General features: G+C 39.4%; 1 protein-coding gene across 1 annotated transcript; it reads left to right on the plus strand.

The window, feature by feature from the left end:
- The first annotated feature begins 29 nt into the window (after window positions 1-29).
- On the plus strand, window positions 30-18,368 carry DNAJB11 (DnaJ heat shock protein family (Hsp40) member B11). Its single transcript, XM_010976147.3, has 10 exons — window positions 30-299; window positions 2,979-3,135; window positions 6,966-7,063; window positions 9,793-9,925; window positions 13,556-13,698; window positions 14,590-14,672; window positions 15,324-15,381; window positions 16,509-16,620; window positions 17,068-17,227; window positions 17,922-18,368. The coding sequence occupies exons 1-10, from the start codon at window positions 232-234 to the stop codon at window positions 17,984-17,986; spliced, it is 1,077 nt and encodes a 358-aa protein (XP_010974449.1). The 5' UTR covers window positions 30-231; the 3' UTR covers window positions 17,987-18,368.
- Window positions 18,369-18,685: the final 317 nt, after the last annotated feature.

The raw sequence follows: 18,685 nt of genomic DNA on the forward strand, positions 1-18,685 counted from the left end.
GTGATGTCCCGAGCAGCGATTGGCTCTAGCCGGCTGGGGGCTTCTCTCGCCGGGAGTCGGGACTCCCGGGAAGTGGACTCGTAGAGGAGGGCGCAGGCTAGCTGTCGCTCCCGACCAAGTCGGAGACCCCGGAGTGAGGCGGCCTCTCAGGGCCGGGTGGGCTAGCGAGCCGACGCAGCGGCGGCGGAGGCTGTGAGGAGTGCGGGGGACAGGGGCCGGCACGGAGAGACCATGGCCCCGCAGAACCTGGGCACCTTCTGCCTGTTGCTGCTGTACCTCATCGGGGCCGTGATCGCCGGGTGAGAAACAGGCAGCCGCGGGCACGGGGCACTTAAGTCAATCTTGGCTGGGGAGGAGGTTGGGGGGAAGAGGGAGCATTGTCAGACTCCGGGAGTGGAGAGGGGCGTTACTGTGGTGATGCAGTGGAACTGAGGAATGGGTAGTATGGGCCAGGCTAGTGGAGTGGAGAGAACAGTGGGTGACACGAGTGAGAGGAGATTAGATCCAGATGCCCTAGAGAGCTAGATTTGCCCGGAGAATTTAAGTGTTGGATGCAGTGCCAAACAACGTGGGGTCGGGGGGGCAGCTGAGCTGGAGAAGACGATACAATGTTGAGCCTGCCACGAGCCATTGGGGGGCTGACATTAAAGTGAATAAGTTATGATTCCAGGCTAAGTGAGGAAGTGAGGGGCAGGTAGGAAAGCCATGCTGGGACTGAAGGAAATTGGACTGAGGGAGCAAGGCAGACCCTTTGGAAAGCCCTTGTACTTCTCAGGTTCTTGAGATACCGAGCCTAAGCTGCCATTATGTCTCACTGTCTCTCCCCATGAAGCATTCTTGAGAAGCTGAAGGGTATCATGAGCTGGGGAAACAGGTGGTAGACTGGGATTCTAGCCCACTCACCCCCACCCGGCTTATGAATTATGTGACCTTGAAGGAACACCTAAATTCTCATCTGTGACATGAGGGTGATAATGTGCCACTTATTTGAAGGAACTATGGCCACCTGAACTCTTGAGACTTTGTCCAACCTTTAAGATCCACTATGCTATAAGCCTGGTGACCGCAAGATATGGTACACCAGGCTCATTTTAAAATGTGAGGAGTAGTAATGTCTTAGCTTCTGACAATTTATAGGTTGTTCTGAATGGAGAAAGCATTACCTAGCAGAGCTTTAAACTTTAATTGCTTGTTATTCTCTTAAAAGTTTTTTTCCCTTGTGCATATATGCTTAAACTTTATTTTTTACCTTGTGAAATGTCTTAAACTTCTAAAATAAAAATTAACTTTCCTAGGTAATGCTTTGTTGTTTTTTTTTCAGTATATTTTTGTAGTACTTTTTGCGCTTAAAGCAATGCATACCTTAAGGTGTTTAAATAAAATGTCATACATATTGTTAATACTGTAGCCATAAACCTCAGTCTTTGGTAAAGGAGTCTCTTGGGAACCGTAATGTTGATGCTGAGCTATGCCAGGCATCTTTTCCTTGTATTTTTCTCAGCTGTTACTTAACTAGTTATATAGTAAGTATACTCTAAGGAAGCCTCACTCTTTATATAGTTAGCTCTTTTGTTATTAGCTTTAGTGAACCTTTTTATTTCTTTAGTTCTCGTCTCAAGAGATGTCAAGTTTCTGCAGATTTTGGGGGGGAGGATAAAGCACCTAGTTAATCCTCATGGAACCCCTTGTGGGTGATAATTTTAAAAACTTATACATAAAATGTTTAAATAATTTTTCTGAAGTGTGACTAAGAGCTTATGAATTAATTTTTTTCATGTTCTGTCTTACATCACCTGAATCTTGATACCCCAATGCATTTTTTCCCCACTGCATTTTAAAATTACCGTCACTACTACACTGTCTCCATCATGAACAACTTTCCCATCCCCTTGGTTGAGAGAATGCATTTTCAGAAAAATTTCTGCTGGCTAACGTGACTGGCAAAAGGAAAAGACTTTTGTGAGCATGCTTATTTATTCATTTCATTCAATGAATATTTATTGGTGTCTTCTATGGGTTGGATACAGTCCCTGCCTTGAAAGTGTATTAGTCTTACTCTGTCTTCCCATTGGCCCTTCCTGCAGAGATTCCCTTTTTGATTAATATGGTTCCAGCATAGTTCCTGGCAATGAGGTCAGTGGACCTCCACTTTGTCTCCTAGCTCATGCCATATGCATATTTGCAGCTGCTGAGACTTATACGTGCCTGCATGTGGATTTCAGCAGCTGTCTCTAATTAAGGGTTGACTTAGATAAACTAGTATAACTGCTAGTAGTGACTGCAGAATCAATATTTTATCTCTCTTTCAGCAAAACCCCTCACAACTCATACATTTAAGTAGCTGTTATTCTCTCTTTAAGGCTTTTATTTGGGCTTTGGTTTAACTGCTCTGTTAACCTCTGAACTTAACTTCAGTCACTTCATCTTTAACATTCCAAGAGAATGACTAAAAAGAGAATACATCAGAATTTGTAATAAGTCTTATATATTAAAATACTATTAGAACATTAAAATGATAAAATCTTTTTGAATAAAAAAAATCACCTTTTGAGATTATTTGACCTTTGAAAGTAATCAAAAGTCATTAGAAGTCAGTAATAGGGGAGAAAAGAGTTAATTTGATTATTTGGTTCTTGGTTGAAAATAACCTGTGACCATAAAGTAAGAAAATGATTTTCTTGACTGAAGGTAGTTCTAAGAGAAGAATACCACAGATGTTTTGAATAATTCTAGCATTGTTCAAAAAGTACATAGCCTCTCATGATTACTTCAGTATATAAGACTCATTATAGTTTCTGGCGTATTCTCTTTTTAGTCATTCTTTTTTGTGTGTATGTGTCACATCTGTACTTTCATTTTTCTACCTCTTTGCTCAGACACAAACCCAAATGTTTATGCAAACTTTTAAAATGTATAAAAACTTTTAAAAATGTATAACTCTTTAATGAAGTATCCGCTTTCTCCCCCCCTACCCCCAGGCGAGATTTCTATAAGATCTTGGGGGTGCCTCGCAGTGCCTCTATAAAGGACATTAAAAAGGCCTACAGGAAACTGGCCCTGCAGCTTCATCCTGACCGGAATCCTGATGACCCACGAGCACAGGAAAAATTCCAAGATCTGGGTGCTGCTTATGAGGTGAGTCAGAAAAAGGAAAAGGTATTAATAAAACCTACAGATACAGAAAATACCATGTAACGCAGAGTAACACTCCCATTTTTCAGGTCACTTCTTTTTAAAAACGGACAGTAGATAGAAGTAGTGTTTGATGGGGGGTGGGTATAGCTCAGTGGTAGAGGTCCTGGGTTCAATCCCAATTACCTCCATTTAAAAAAAAGTAGTACTTGATGCCATATTGTACATTAACGTTAGTAGATGTAACTTCCTGCCCTTTTCATATCAGCATTTGTCTTATTAATGTTGGAAAAAATTAAAGACAGAGGGATTGGTAGATTAATAAGTAGATTGGTCATCAGTCAGTCCACTCGGGCATTGGAGCCAGAAACAGAAACAAAATCTAAGTGAGGATAGCAAATCCACATACCTGTGAGGACCAGGCAAATAACGTGCAGGGCAGATATAAGATAGAACATGAGGGTGGATGTTCTACCTCCATATTCTACCTCCAGTCAGCAGGGATTGAAGAGTGACAAACTGAGGACCTCTTGCCTCATTTCAAGGGAGCAGCTGTTATTCCACCCCAGCCAGTTTTTACTGTATAGAAATGCAGACATTGTGTTGCCAAATCATTTAATCTTTTGAAAGTAGTGGAAATCCAGATTTTTATAAATTTTTCTGAATTCTCCTGATTATAAAATGTTGGTGACTAATTGAATTTAAAATTTTCTTTTATGTGCAGATCAAAGAAAACAGCTGTAGTTTGAATTTGCAACCTCTAATTTAGAGGTCAAAACACTTTCATGTGTGTCATTTAATCTTCAGTAGGACACCATGAAATATAATAGAACTGGCTTTTTCTTCTTCCCATTTTCTTTCTTTCTTTCTTTCTTTCATTTTTAACATCACAGAGCAAGATTTACTGAATGCTTAATAAAATATTTACAATTTGAAAAACTATTATACATGGAACGTTTGAACACTATGGTGAAAAAATTTTACAAATAAGCTATTGATAATCTGTCTTATGTATTAATTTAGAAGTTAGTGGCTTTGCATGTGTTGCAATTCACCTTTCCCCTAGAAATAGAATAATAGATCTGTGGTTTTATTTTTTTTCTTTTCAGCTTTATTGAGATAACAGTTGATAAACAAAATAGTAAGCTATTTAAAGTGCACATCATGATGATTTGATATATGTATCCACTGTGAAAAGATTCTGCCCATCTAGTTAATCCATCACTGCATATTTCTCTCTTTTTTTGGTGTGAACATTTAAGTTCTGCTTTCTTAGCAAATTTTAGTTATACAATACAGTGTTATCAATTCTAGTTCCCATATATTCCCATTTTCTAAAAGGGCACAGAAAAAACTAATTTGACTCCAAAAGTCAGGGAGTTACAACTTCTGAATTCAGATTAAATCCCTGTAGCATAAGAAGGCAGGAAACAAATCTGGAAAATATTTTAGTAGTGGAAAAATAAAGAAGGCATCCAAGGCCTGCTAGGTTAAAAAAGTGCATAAACTAAAACAGTGACTTATACCCAGGGGAAACCTAGAATTAATGGGGTTTCTCTTTCTTCTCTCAACACCTATAGGACTGAAATTCCTAATCTTGGGCCCACAAATAAACTTGAGAGGGTTAGTGGACCCTCCTAAATTACTGTATGTAACATTTTGTTTCTTGTTGATAATATGGCTTCCATATTTTACACTGTATTTCTTACATATTCCCATTGTTTGCTAGGAACTCAATAATCAAAAGTATTTTCTAGGGAAACTATTGCTAAGAATTTACCATGTGCTTTAAAGATTCTACTGTGTTGTTTAGCCATGACCTAGGCAGGTTATACATAGATCATTCATGTGACTGTAGTTTAATTCTAAGAACCTTTTTAGTCATTAGTTCAAATTTTCTTTTTTCTTTGTGTTATTTCCTTAGATCAATTAGTGTTCACAAATCAGAATCCCAGAATCCCAGTAAAGTTGAAGAGTCTTTTGTGAATACAAATTTGTCTTCTTTACTGAGCTGAGATTCCTGCTGGCATTTTAATTAGTTGAGATTCTGTGATTGGTTGGCCAATCAACTAAGAAACTTTTTTTTTCTTAAAAAAAAAAAAGCTTCCAGGACCGTGGAATAAAATTGCATTCCTTAGAAGAAAAGTGAGGAGTAAGTGAATGATAATAGATAACTTTAAAGGCAGTTTTTGCAGTTATTACAGAAGCCTTCAATGTCCAAAAAGAAGCTGACTTAAAAATACCCTTTGTTTTGGGATTTTGAAGTGTTTCTTATGGACCCAAATGTGGGGTTCATTTCTTTGCCAAGATAAGAACAGAGGAGTATACTTGAAAGTAAAAATATTGGAAATCCAGATCACATAATAATGAGGGTTTTGTTTTGTTTTTAAGTTAACTCTGCTCATTTCTGCTTCCCCAAAGGAGCTCTTTTTTTAGAATATTTACCAAAAAAAATTTTTTTTTCACCTGGTCTATCACAGTGGCATTAGTTGAGTTCTCTGGTCACTTTTAGACTAACCCATTTGTCTTTGCTTTTAAGAATGTTCATTCTCTTCTTATACGCTGAATTTCTTTTTATCCTTCTAAATGTATCTTAAATGTTAATAGATTTTTGCTGTGGCTCCTATGCATCATTCAGGCCTTGAGCCAAAAATGTGTCCTATTTACACATGCCAGTCAGATCTTCCCTTTCTTTTGCTGAGTCAACAAGTCTTCTACTTTCAACTTCTTTTCCTGTGTCAGCACAAGTATGAGTTTGAAATACTTTCTCCTTCAGTGTGCTGTCTAAGTAGGAGTTTAAGAATATCAAACAGCATAAAGTTATTCAATTTTCAAATTTATATTTATGCATGTGTTCCAGAATGCTCTAAATAGATGGGAAGCTTACTTTTGGAAGGCAAATTTTGAAGAACATTGAAGCTTATTTTGTTTTACATTCTTTAGTTCCATATATGGAATGTTCCCAGTGAGAAAGCATATACCTATGACTTAGTATATAGTTTTCTAGAACCATTAAAACTTCAAAAAGTCTTTTCAGGTTGGTGAAATTGACCTTGAGCATCCTTCATAGAACAGTATCCCTTTTCACTCTCTGCAGTACAAACTCAAGGGGTTATGAACTGTATGTGGTAGACAGCATTCTTCCACAAATTGATGTCTACATATACCAAAAAAAAAAAAAAAAGAATGAAAAGGGAATATGAAAATACAGCAGAGTGTAGACCTTTCCAGAGACCTATCATTTGATTCCCTTGACCAGCCAGTTGCTTAGTGTGTGTGTGGTAGTGGCGAATCAGGGGTTATGGTATGACCACGCAGGGCTGAGCAAACTTGAAGGCTGTCCTCATTTACTGCTTCTAGCACTAGTGACAATCCATCATAGTCCTGTCCTAGTTTATAGTCTAGAGAGATAATAAAGCATCATGGTTAACAGCTTAAGCCCTGGAGTCAAGCTGCATGGGAAGTAAACCTGAGGAATTCATCTCACCTCTTTTCTGTTACTGCTCTCACCTTCGTAGCCACATCACTAATCTCAAATATGATGTTTATGTGACTAGGTGAGTTTTGATAAATTTAAATTAAAACATGAATTGAGCAATTGGAAAGTTAAAAGAAATGAACACTGCATCAAAGAATTTAGTCTGATAAAAATAACTTTATAAACATGCCTTAATACCATACATAATGCATTGTACTAAAATTGTATACACAGTATCAGAGTTTAAAATAAAAGCAAAAACATTTTTTGAAAAACAACCGAAACATAAATGTGACTGCACCTTAACTAAATATTACCAGCTTATAATCTTTTCCTCCACTGCTTTTGCCCCCAGGTTCTGTCAGATAGTGAGAAACGGAAACAGTATGATACTTATGGTGAAGAGGGATTAAAAGATGGGCATCAGAGCTCCCATGGAGACATTTTTTCACAGTAAGTAATTTATCCACCTGCAAGGTATTAGTGTCTGAAAATGGATCACTTAGTGATTATTAAAGAATTATCCTTGCTCCTTTGTTCAGAAGCTTTTGATGAAGAGTACATCTCAGCTGATCCTTGACTAAAAGATCATTTATCATCCTTTCTGAGGGAATATTCTCCTCTATATTCACAAAGCTCCAGAAAAGGCAGGTAGCACTAAAAGGGCTGTCCATCTCGCCAACCAAATCAGTCAAATCAACCCTGACTGTATTGGTGGGTTTATGTATTGGAAACCAGTTCATTTTGTCTCCTCACTGTCTTAGAATCTGCAAACCATTTAATGAGCAAAGTTATTCTTGTAAGCAGAGAGAGAGAAATTCCTCCTCCCATCCCCAGAACTGCCTCTTTTTCATCCTATCAATAAGACAGGGATGATTATGATCATCAGCACTGGTGGAAGGACTTAGGGTAGAGGCTCTTTATCTCTTGCTGTGCCTGACTTTCTGGGAGTGCTGAGTGGCTGGAATAATAAACATCTTTCCTTCCTGCTCTCTGAGCCCCTCTTTGTTGAGCATTTAAATTTTCATATACCCTGATGATGCATAAATAGGAGATCTTGATCTAGGATTTCAAATCAAGTTACAAATAAAAACTGTTTGAATATGCACTTCAATGAGGGAGAAGATGCACTGATTTCTTCAGATTCTCTAAGAGGAACCTTTCCCCAAAAGCAGTGATAATGACTGTTACATACAATAGCTTCCCTCATTTAGTGTTTGGGAGTGACAAGTAGATTTTCAGGACTTGTGAAGATGTGTGAGTAATATGATTAGGAAATCCTTCTCTTCCCCAGGATTGATCTGGTGGCTTTAGCCTACCAGGGAAGTGTCCTGTTTGAACCCATTGGCAGCTAAAAGTGATAGCCAGGGATGCCAGAAAGAAAAAGCTCTGCCCATGCTCCTTCCTCCTCCACCCTTTCTGCTTTTATTTAAGATTCAGGGAATCTAGAATATATAAACAGCTCATACGACTAAATAAGAAAAAAACAAACAACCCAATCCAAAAATGGGCAGAAGACCTAAACAAGCAGTTCTCCAGTAAAGGCATATGAATGACCAGTAAGCACATGAAAAAATGCCCAATATCACTAATTATCAGAGAAATGCAAATCAAAACTACAGTGAGGTATCACCTCACACTAGTCATAATGGCCATCATTCAAAAGTCCACAAATGATAAATGCTGGAGAAGGATGTGGAGAAAAGGGAACCCTCCTACACTGTTGGTGGGAATGCAGTTTGGTGTAGCCATTGTGGAAAACAGTATGGAGTTTCCTCAAAAGACTGAAGATAGACTTACCATGTGACCCAGCAATGGACATATATCTGGAGGGAACCTTAATTCAAAAAGACACCTGCACCCCAATGTTCATAGCAGCACTATTTACAATAGCCAAGACATGGAAACAACCTAAATGTCTATCGACAGATGACTGGATAAAGAAGCTGTGGTATATTTATACAATGGAATACTACCCAGCCATAACAAATGATAAAATAATGCCATTTGCAGCAACATGAATGGCTCTGGAGAATGTCATTCTAAGTGAAGTAAGCCAGTAAACTGGTGTATATAAAATAGATAAACATAAATAGTGTATACATATTCAATATCTTGTAGAGTTTAGGGTAAAAAAGAATATGAAAATGAATTTATCTGTATTCATGTATGACTGAAGCATTGTGCTGTACACCAGAAATCGACACATTGTAAACTGACTATACCTCAAAAAAAAAAAAAGATTTGGGGAATCCATTCACCAAGATTGGTGTTTTTTTTAGGGGGTGTTGTATAGTTGTCATCATCACTATGCTAACATCTGAGGTTTCTTTTTGTTTTTTGGGGGGGACGGTTTGGAGGGGGTGGGTAATTAGGTTTATTTATTTTTAGAGGCGGTACTGGAGATTGAATCCAGGACTTTGTGCATGCTAGGCATGTACTCTACCACTTGAGCTATACCCTCCCCCTCATCTGAGGTTTCTTAATAACCAAAATTTAACATTAAGATTAGACCTCCTGTACAATCAAAGGTCACTGTTTATATTAATAAGATTAAAACTCCTATATAATGAAAGATCACTGAAGCTCAAAGTGATGCTTCTGTTACTTACAAAAATTAATTTTGGTCTTTTAGAGACCAGAACTTCCTTTTCCTTAAGATCTAGAATTTTACTAAGGCTGATGCTTTTTTAGTTTAATTATGTACCCAAGATTTTTCTACAGAGCAGTAGCTTCTTCTTTCACCAGAGTTAGTTTCTAAAGAGCTTACATAAAGATGAACACTACGTATGTCCAAAATTATCATTAGGTTCAGCAATACATAGGTTTATATACACTATTCTTTTTCTCAGTATCTCCATTATATCCTGATATTTGTCAGTATTGAAACATTGTTTTTTCATTCATTAAGCCCAACTTAGAATTCTTTGGCATACTGTATATATGCACACACGTACCTTGTGTCTGGACAATATTAAAAAGTAAATTTTTTGTGGTAGGCAGCAATATAGCTGATATTATATAAATTAAAAATTATGTATGATGTATGACTCCAATGTATAAAAAATGTCTTTCAGTTTTGCTCATTGGTAGACCACAATATTTTATCAGTGTGGATAAAACTAAAATTATAAGATGTGAACTCTGATTTCTTTTCCTGATCATTTTACATTTATCAACAGCTTTTTTGGAGATTTTGGTTTCATGTTTGGAGGAACCCCTCGCCAGCAAGACAGAAATATTCCAAGAGGAAGTGATATTATAGTAGACCTAGATGTCACTTTGGAAGAAGTGTATGCAGGAAATTTTGTAGAAGTAAGTCCAAATAATACAGCTGTTCATATTGACTCCCAGAATGTGTTGTGAATAAAAACAAGAGGTTTCTGGGTACCTTCTTTGTCTTTTAGGGGTGGGAGAGTGGTCAGGTATATAGGATTGAGTTAATCCTAATCCTTGATTCATGATACACTTTTATTGTTTCATGAACTCATCACTCAGCCCAAGAACTAAATAAAACAATACCAGGAATTACATCTGCCTACATGCTACTTCCCTATTCCATTCCCCTGACTCCCTTCAGAGGTAACTACTAACATCTTGAGTTTTGTCTTTATTGTTCCCTTGGTACTCTTATTTGTTTGTTGTATTACATATATACCAATACCTGAATAATACATTGTTTATGTTTATTGTTTTGACTTGGTAAAAATGATATTTTCTGGGGCTGGCCCTTTTCACTCACTCTAATATTACCGAGATTCATCCATGTTATTTCTTATAGCTACAATTCTACTGAATAGAATTTCATTGTGAGCACATTGAATCAGTAGGCATGTAGGTTATTTCTAGGTTTGTTTTTTTTTTTTCTTCCAGTGCCAAACTATGCTTTTATGAAGTCTTGTACATATATCCAGGTATATATGAGCAAGACTTTCTCTTGGGTAGATGTATGTAAGAGTGGAATTGGAATTGCAAACCGATATTCATTTGTACAAGACAGAACCATAATGTTTCTCAATTATTTGGTACCAGCACTTCCACCAGCAATGAGAGATCCCACAGATCTGCCACCTCTCTAATACTTGGAATTATTAGACTTCTCAATTTTTGCCCATCAAATGGGTATAAATAAATAAATGGGTATATGTTATCTCATTGTGGTCTTTATTTGCATTTTTGATTAGGATACACATCTTTACTGTATATTTATTGGCCATATTTCTTTCCTTTCTTGTGAAATGGCCATTCATATATTCTGTTCATTTTTCATTTGCCCTTTTCTTACTGATTTCTAAAAAAAGTTTATTCTTAGTATTAATCTTTTTTTGACTGTATGTGATACAAATATATCCTAACAGTTTGTAGCTTATCTTTTCATTATATTGAAGATTTATTTAAATGAACAGAAGTAATTAATTTTAATATGATCAAATTTACCAGTCTCTTTTATGATTAGTTTTGGCTTCTTGTTTAAGAAATTCTTCTCTACCCTAAAATCAGAAAGCAGTTCACCTGTATTTTCTACTGAAACTTTGAGCTCGCTTACTTATTTATTTATTTATTTGTTTGTTGGGGGAGGTAATTAGGTATATTTATTGTTTATTTATTCTTAGAGGAGGCCTTGGGCATTGAACCCAGGACCTCACGCATGCTAAACATGCCCTCTACCACTTGAGTTATACCCTCCCCCCGGGCTCTTTTAATTTGAAGTTATTCATCTCTTTTTAATTTTGCCATAATTTTTTCAAATATTTAATTCTCTTTATTGACATTTCTACTTCTGTCTGCTCTTAACTCTCTTTTAAATATTTAAAAAATTCTTCTTTATCCTTCCCTGCTTCTTTATAGGAGAATGCCTCATTTTGGTCTTCCAGCTCACTGCTTCAATCTGCAGCTATAGCTATTCTAATAATATCCCACCGGCTGTATTTTTTTTTCAACTCGCATTTTTATACATAATATTTCTACTTGATTCTTATATTATTTCTTAATCTATTTCAGTTTGCTGATGTCTTCCTTTATCTCCTTAAGTGCTACCATACTTATTTTAAATTCTTGGTCTGTCTTCTCTAATAAATTTGGTTAAAATATATGTTTTATCCAGTCTGATGTCTTTGCTGGAAGGCAGAAGAGATAATGGGACTCCTTGGGTGTCTAGCTGCTTTAGCCTTTGGGCTCGTATTTCCCCATGGGTATTAGCAACTCTGTTTCCCTGGTAGAACATATTGGGGCCAGCTCTTGCCTAGTGGTTTTTAACGGTGTTTTATTTGTCTGTCTTCTTGGAGTGTTTTTGTTTTTGTTTTTGTTTGGTGTCTGCAGTGTATTGTTTTTGGGGAGAGGGGCCAGAGAGATCTTGGCCCAAGGCAGTTCAGGAGAGAGGGAAGAGCAGAACTTCAACTGCTTTTTATTTTTTTAACATCATCACCACCTAATCACATACCAGTTCAAAACAGCCTTGTATCTCAGGAGTTTCATACCAATTTTGTGTTGTCATATTGTTTCCTGGAATCCATGTTTTCTTAGAGTTTTTCCAGGATTTTGGAGGAGATCGCCCATAACCTATGCATATGTGCCATCTTGACAAGAAGCATTTTCTTCTTAGTTGTGGCTTGTGCTGTGAATAGTTGACAGAAGAGGACTAGACAATTGCAGACGGTGCAGGTGGCATGTAACACTGTTATTCAGTGTAAATGGGAGGAAAGGGCATTAAAGATATTTGGGCCACCTCACCTTCAAACACAGGACAGGTTGTTCAGGTGGAGGAAAAGATTCATCTCCCTTGTTCTCCTCCAGACCTACTGGCTGCAGTCATTGCTAATACACAATGTGTGTCACTTTTTTTCAGCATGCTCCTAAACAAATTCCTTTTTAATCCAGTTCTTGTAAAGGATGTACATGACCTTGCTATTTAAATGACCCCATGGCATAGTCTTTTCAAGAAAAAATTACCTTGAGTGAGCATAGTGGTTAAAAGCATGGACTTTGGAGCTTGACTCCCTGGTTTAGGATCCAGGCTCTGCCATGCATTGGTTATGTGACCTTGGTCATGTCACTGAACCCTTCTGTGCTTGCATTACTTCCTCTGTAAAATGGAGATGGTAACAGTAGCTACTTTATAAAGTTGTTGTGAGGATTAAGTGAGTTCATATACATAAAAGTGATTAGGGCCTTGCTTGGCACATTGTAAGTGCTATGATGTGTTGGCTATAATGACTGTTATTGGTGCTGTTTATTCTGTTGACCTGGGCTTTCATATGTTGATAAGCTTTAAGGGATTTTTCTCCAAGCATTCACGTCATCCTTCTGCATGAGCACGTGCCCTGTGATTAGGTGTTTGACTAAGTAAACAGGCAAAAACAGGAATACATTTCTTCATGTATTTTAGTTTCCACATGTCTAGAATGTCTGATTGCAATCAGCAACAAAGAGATGACCGTGTGTCTCTTCTCATGCGTTCAAGTACCTGAATTCAGACCACACTGGAACGCACTCCTAGATTGCGTTGCCTGAAACAAGGAAGTGTTTTCATGAGGGTAATAGTGGCTAATCCCAGGGTGGGAGCCACACCAGCTTTTGAAGGCTGTGGTTGTTCTCCAGGGCTTATGCTTTACACAGCTCAGATTTCTTAAGAGATAGTAATTCTGCAGACTACTTTAACTCCAGAGTATTTAGCTGTGGCGTAGAAATGATGATCCCATACACACTGTCTTCAGTCCTTTCTTACTCCCCTGTCTCCTCTCCAGCTTTAGAATCTGAGTCAGTTAAAGGTCCGTTTGCTCCACTCCTGTGTGGGGCTGATTTGTAGCTCCCAGACTGTCAGCTCTGGGTCTCCCTGAGGGATAACGTGGCAGAGAAAGGCGGGTACGCGCAGGTCCCCAATCAGGTGAGGAAACCAAGGGCCATGGGTCACGAGAGGGAAGCTGATGTTGTCTGTGCACTTCCTAGGTGGTTAGAAACAAACCCGTGGCAAGGCAGGCCCCTGGCAAACGGAAGTGCAACTGCCGGCAGGAGATGCGGACCACCCAGCTGGGCCCCGGGCGCTTCCAGATGACCCAGGAGGTGGTCTGTGACGAATGTCCTAACGTCAAGTAAGTGAAAGCGCCATCTTCGGCCTCCCGATGGACACTTTCATAATCTTCTTGGTGCAATGAAATGCCAACGGTCCTTATCTAGGTTTTCTCCTTCTCTCTCCCCCAATCCTTCTCTCTCTCCCCCATGTTCTACAGGAACATAGAGCAAAGAAATGTACATTTTAATTTTTTCCAAAAGTATCTCTTCTGAATACCTGCTTTTATGTTTATGAACTAGTAAGCAGTACCCTTTATTTCCGAACATACTTAACAAAAATGTTCATGTTTCCTTTTTCCTACAAGACTATTGGCACAATCTTGTATGTCCAGCTGACATTTCAGTTTAGAGAAGTACTACTTGCTGATTAATTTTTTTTTTCAGTGAAGGTACTGGGGATAGAACCCAGGACCTCGTGCACGATGCAGAGCTTGCACTCTACCACTGAGCTGTTACCTTCCCCCTGCTGATTCTGTTCCAAGTACAGCTATTTAATTGGACCTTCAGTTATATATATATATATCAAAACTAGCTCAGTTATTTGTGGGCTCAGGGGTAAAAATCAGGATAAACTCTCCTGCTAGAGTTTCTGGTAAACATGACCCTGCCCTTACAGGTGCACAATTATATAAGTGCAAATAGTGTTCTCTGTTACTCATCACTCAGTTCAAAGTAATCAGGCTACTGCGGGCTTTTTTAGAGTCAGCAGATGCATGATTATGTGCTACGTAGTAGCTTTGCCCTGGCTTTTGGCAGGGAAGGTGTAAGTGAATACCAGATGGCTTTGTCATCCAAAGATACAGGATAATCTTCCAAGAAAAAGGTCTGATTGAGTGGATAAAACTTTATCTATATCTGGAATTTGATTTGTATTTTCATTTGTTTTTCTTTTTAAATTCTCTTTGTCTCAGGCTGGTGAATGAAGAACGAACACTGGAGGTAGAAATTGAACCTGGGGTGAGAGACGGCATGGAGTACCCCTTTATTGGAGAAGGTAAAATACTGATGTTGATGTTCTGTTACCATAACTTTCTGTTCTCTGCTTGCTTATGAGTACCTCCCAACCCCACCTCACCCCATAACTTATGGCCACATTGCAAATGCATATGTCATTTCCAGCACACTTCAGTCAGTTTTACAATATGGAAAGCCGTTTATGACCATCGTGGTTGGTCACCTTATGCAGTAGCATTACTGTTTATCCTTGGAATATCATGGCCAAAGGTTATTGTCAAGTAGCCCTGGTTATACCAAAGTTTAGTACGTTCACAACTTAATGCATTAATTTTAATTCAGCAAGGAAAGAGGATATAGAACTCTAGTTAGCATTAATAAGATGCTCTCAGACCTCAATTTGGGGTTAAATTTAAAATTCTACAAGAAAGATAGCTTTAAAACATCAGGGTCAGGAAGTTAGTGAATCATTTCTTTGTTTAGGAAGTAGGTCAAGTTATTTATTGCACAGGTGATCCTTACTAATAATCTGAAACTTGATATAACCAGGTAGAGACACAGCTCTCACAGGTAGACTTGCCAGTCAACGCTAGGTGGTGGCTTTAAGAAATTCTCTCAACTGCCAGTTCTCAACTGATCGGCAGTGTTTGACTTGTGTGACTTACAGTGTGCTCTAACCTGTTCTGACCAGGTGAGCCTCATGTGGATGGCGAACCAGGAGACTTGCGGTTTCGAATCAAAGTTGTCAAGTAAGTGATCGCAGTCTAGAGGCCTTCTCTTCAGCACTTGCTTTTCAGATGAGTCAGACTGGAGAAATAGGGGGAGCCACCAGGGCACTTCCAGACTTTTTACCCCTTTTTATGCTCTTAATACCCTAAATGATTATTTGTAACTTTATAGTAGTACTGAAAATTTGGGGTTGGAACCAAGGATTGAGCCCATTTTTTAATTTCCTGGGGACTTAAGTCCAAAATAATTTGGAAAGAAAGCATTGATGAGACAGGTAAGGAGCTGTGAAAGAGAGGCAGACAAGGTGACCTGAGATTTTAACTGAGGAAATACAGCCCCACACGAGAATGGGAGCCTCTTCTGTAGAAAGGACCTGGTGTTACTTAATCTGCAGCTGCTGGGCAGCTTCTCTGGTTGGCTTCTCTTCAGCCTGAAGTGCTGCTTAGGTAAGAATTTTGCCTGGGACTCAAGCTTTCTTGTTTCTTATTTGTCTCTTGTGACCACTTTGGAAACCAGTGATGTGTCTGCTTCTAAGGATTCACTGAAACAAGGTTCCCACCTAAATATGGAGAAACGGGCCCCCGGTGCCAAGGGCCCTCACAGCACTCCTTAATCTCAGTGATCTTTCCCCAGTGCTCCTCACTTACCTTGTCTTTCTCATCACTTCCCAGAGAAACTGGAACAGGTGCTATTCCCTGAATAAACTCAGTACCTTCTCAAGTCCTTGTCTTTGCCAGAATTCCTTCTCACCCTATCCCTGTCCTTCCCTGCACCCGCCTCATCTGCTTCTCCAGAGCTGACCTGGCCTTGCGAGCCCAGCTCTGGAAGCCTCCTGATCCGTCCCAGATGCCCTTCTTCCCCAGCCCCGCGGCCAGAAGTTGCCCTTCTCTCTTCTCCAGAATCTTACTTACATGCAGTTTTACTTACATGCTTCGGTTTCCACTGATTGTAAGCTCCTTAAGAGTAGGGTTTAATAAATCTTATGCAACTTTGTAGTCTTGACGAATACTACACAGAAAGGAGCATCTGATAAATGCTTATTGTTTGAAAGAGTGGCACTCATCCTTTTCCATGATTTTTCTAAAACTTTTTGAACTCTTCCCAAAGAAAGACAGAAGTTAATGATCTTTACCTCGTTCTGTTCTAGGCACCCAATATTTGAGAGGCGAGGAGATGACTTATATACAAATGTGACGATCTCCCTCGTGGAGTCCCTAGTGGGCTTCGATATGGATATCACTCACTTGGATGGTCACAAGGTGAGCAGAGCAGTTCTCCTGCTTCCTGTCCTTCCAAAGCCTCCGTGTGGCTGGTTTTGAGATTACTTCAGCCACTTGAGTCGTTTGGAGGAACAGGGACTAAATTCTCAGGCATCACAGCGCCTCCGCTCCTCACTCTGCCGCTGAATGTCCAGCGGTGAGAGCACCACCGCCCCGCCAGCACCCTGGAGGTGGCTGCTCAGCCTTTGGCAGTCTCATTCTTACAGGCTCCACTGGCGAAAGCCTTACTTTCTCACATGTTTGGTTCTCTTCCTTTTGAAAACCTTCTCTTTGGCCTGCACTGTCCCAGTGATGTTTCCCTTGGGCCTTGGTCCTGCTGCTCTATTGAGCTGTGACATGAGCTCTGGGCACCAGTGCTCACTGGGCGCTGTGCGTCGTACTTTGAGAGGACCAGTCCTGCTCCAGTCATCCCCTTTTGCTTTCCAGGTACATATTTCCCGGGATAAGATCACCAGACCGGGAGCCAAGCTATGGAAGAAAGGGGAAGGGCTCCCCAACTTTGACAACAACAACATCAAGGGCTCTTTGATAATCACTTTCGATGTGGATTTTCCAAAAGAACAGCTAACAGAGGAAGCAAGAGAAGGTGAGGGGTGGAAAGTTTGTGTATATGTGTGTGTTGTATGTGAGTGTGAGAACAAGGCAGTTAAAGAGGACAGGCAGTAAAATCAGACAGTGACAGTAGTTACTGACACTAGTGAGCACAAGACTGGGAATGAACTTGCCTCTCTACAAAGGCAATATTAATAATCCTGTTGAGTTACAAAAGGCTGTATAAACTGGGCTTTGAAACCTGGGGAGCGATGGGTTGTGTGGGTGTGAAACAGAATCACTTAGAACAAATTAGCTGGACCCAACTGTACAAGGAAAGATGAGGTCTACATTAGAAGGATTAGAGGCCTGGGGTGAAGTCTGCAATGATTGAAGAGGGCTCAGTTGGTGGGTCCCAAATAAAAAGGAGGTGAAAGAGTTCAAAACTGGAAAGAAGACAAGAAAGAATGAAAGACAGCTGAAGAGCTTTCTGTCCATTCACTATCTCTTTCTCAGAGTTCGTGGGATGTATGTGTGGTACGTGTGCCTGAGAGAGAGACAGCGGATCATCTGGGATGTGTGTGTATGGTACCCACTGGCGATGAAGTTGGACACTGTTAGTCATTTGTTCAGTTCAGGTCCATGGTTGTCATAAGGCCTTTTGTGAGCCACCTCTCCACAGAACACACTTTAAACTCTAGGGGAGTCACATTTTTGTTAATGGAGTCATTTGTTCATTCTCTCCTCAGGTATCAAACATCTCCTGAAACAAGGATCAGTGCAGAAGGTATACAATGGACTGCAAGGATATTAACAGTGAATAAAATTGGACTTTGTTTAAAAGAAGTGAATCAGCGATATTTATTATCTACGGGTTTTTTTTGTGTGGTTTTTTTTTTTCAATATGCAAGTTTGGCTTAATTTTTTTCTTCTAATGATCATCATGAAATGAATAAGAGGGCTTACGAATCTGTCCATTTGTGTTGAGAAAAGAATGACCAGCAAAAGGTTTAATAATACCTCTCCCTTTGGGGATTTATGTCTGGTGCTGCCGCCTGAGGTTCAAGAATTAAAGCTGCAAGAGGACTCCAGGAGCAAAAGACACACTAGAAAGGGTTGGAGTTAATTGCTAGCTATTTCATTTGAAATGCCAACTGGAGAAGTCTGTTTTTAAATACATTTTGTTGTTAATTTTTTCTTGACTCCTGTTTCTTGTTGGTTTAGCTATAGCATTGTCTCTTCCACGCCCACCTGGGGTACTTCCCCTTGATCAGCCTCGTTTCCCTCCTTGGGGCCTGTGAGCTAGCTGGGCTGTCCTCCCATCAAGCAAGACGGATGCACAAACCTGTGAAACAGCGATGAAGATCCGGTCCCCACCCCCAATTAAACATCCCTGGCACCTTCTAGAAAGAAGCTTGAGGAAAATTAGAGATTGGAGTAGGTGAATCAAGGTTACACAGAGACTAATTGTCACTGAGAAAGTATATTCCCTCTCACTTAATTTGGGAATAAT

This window comes from Camelus dromedarius, chromosome 2, assembly GCF_036321535.1.
Source record: "Camelus dromedarius isolate mCamDro1 chromosome 2, mCamDro1.pat, whole genome shotgun sequence".
Taxonomy (NCBI): Eukaryota; Metazoa; Chordata; class Mammalia; order Artiodactyla; family Camelidae; genus Camelus; species Camelus dromedarius.

Coding starts and splice junctions, on each gene's coding strand:
- DNAJB11 (XM_010976147.3), top strand. CDS start 232: ATGGCCCCGCAGAACCTGGGCACCTTCTGCCTGTTGCTGCTGTACCTC. Junction 300..2,978: donor ATCGGGGCCGTGATCGCCGG/GTGAGAAACAGG, acceptor CCCTACCCCCAG/GCGAGATTTCTATAAGATCT. Junction 16,621..17,067: donor CTCACTTGGATGGTCACAAG/GTGAGCAGAGCA, acceptor TTTGCTTTCCAG/GTACATATTTCCCGGGATAA.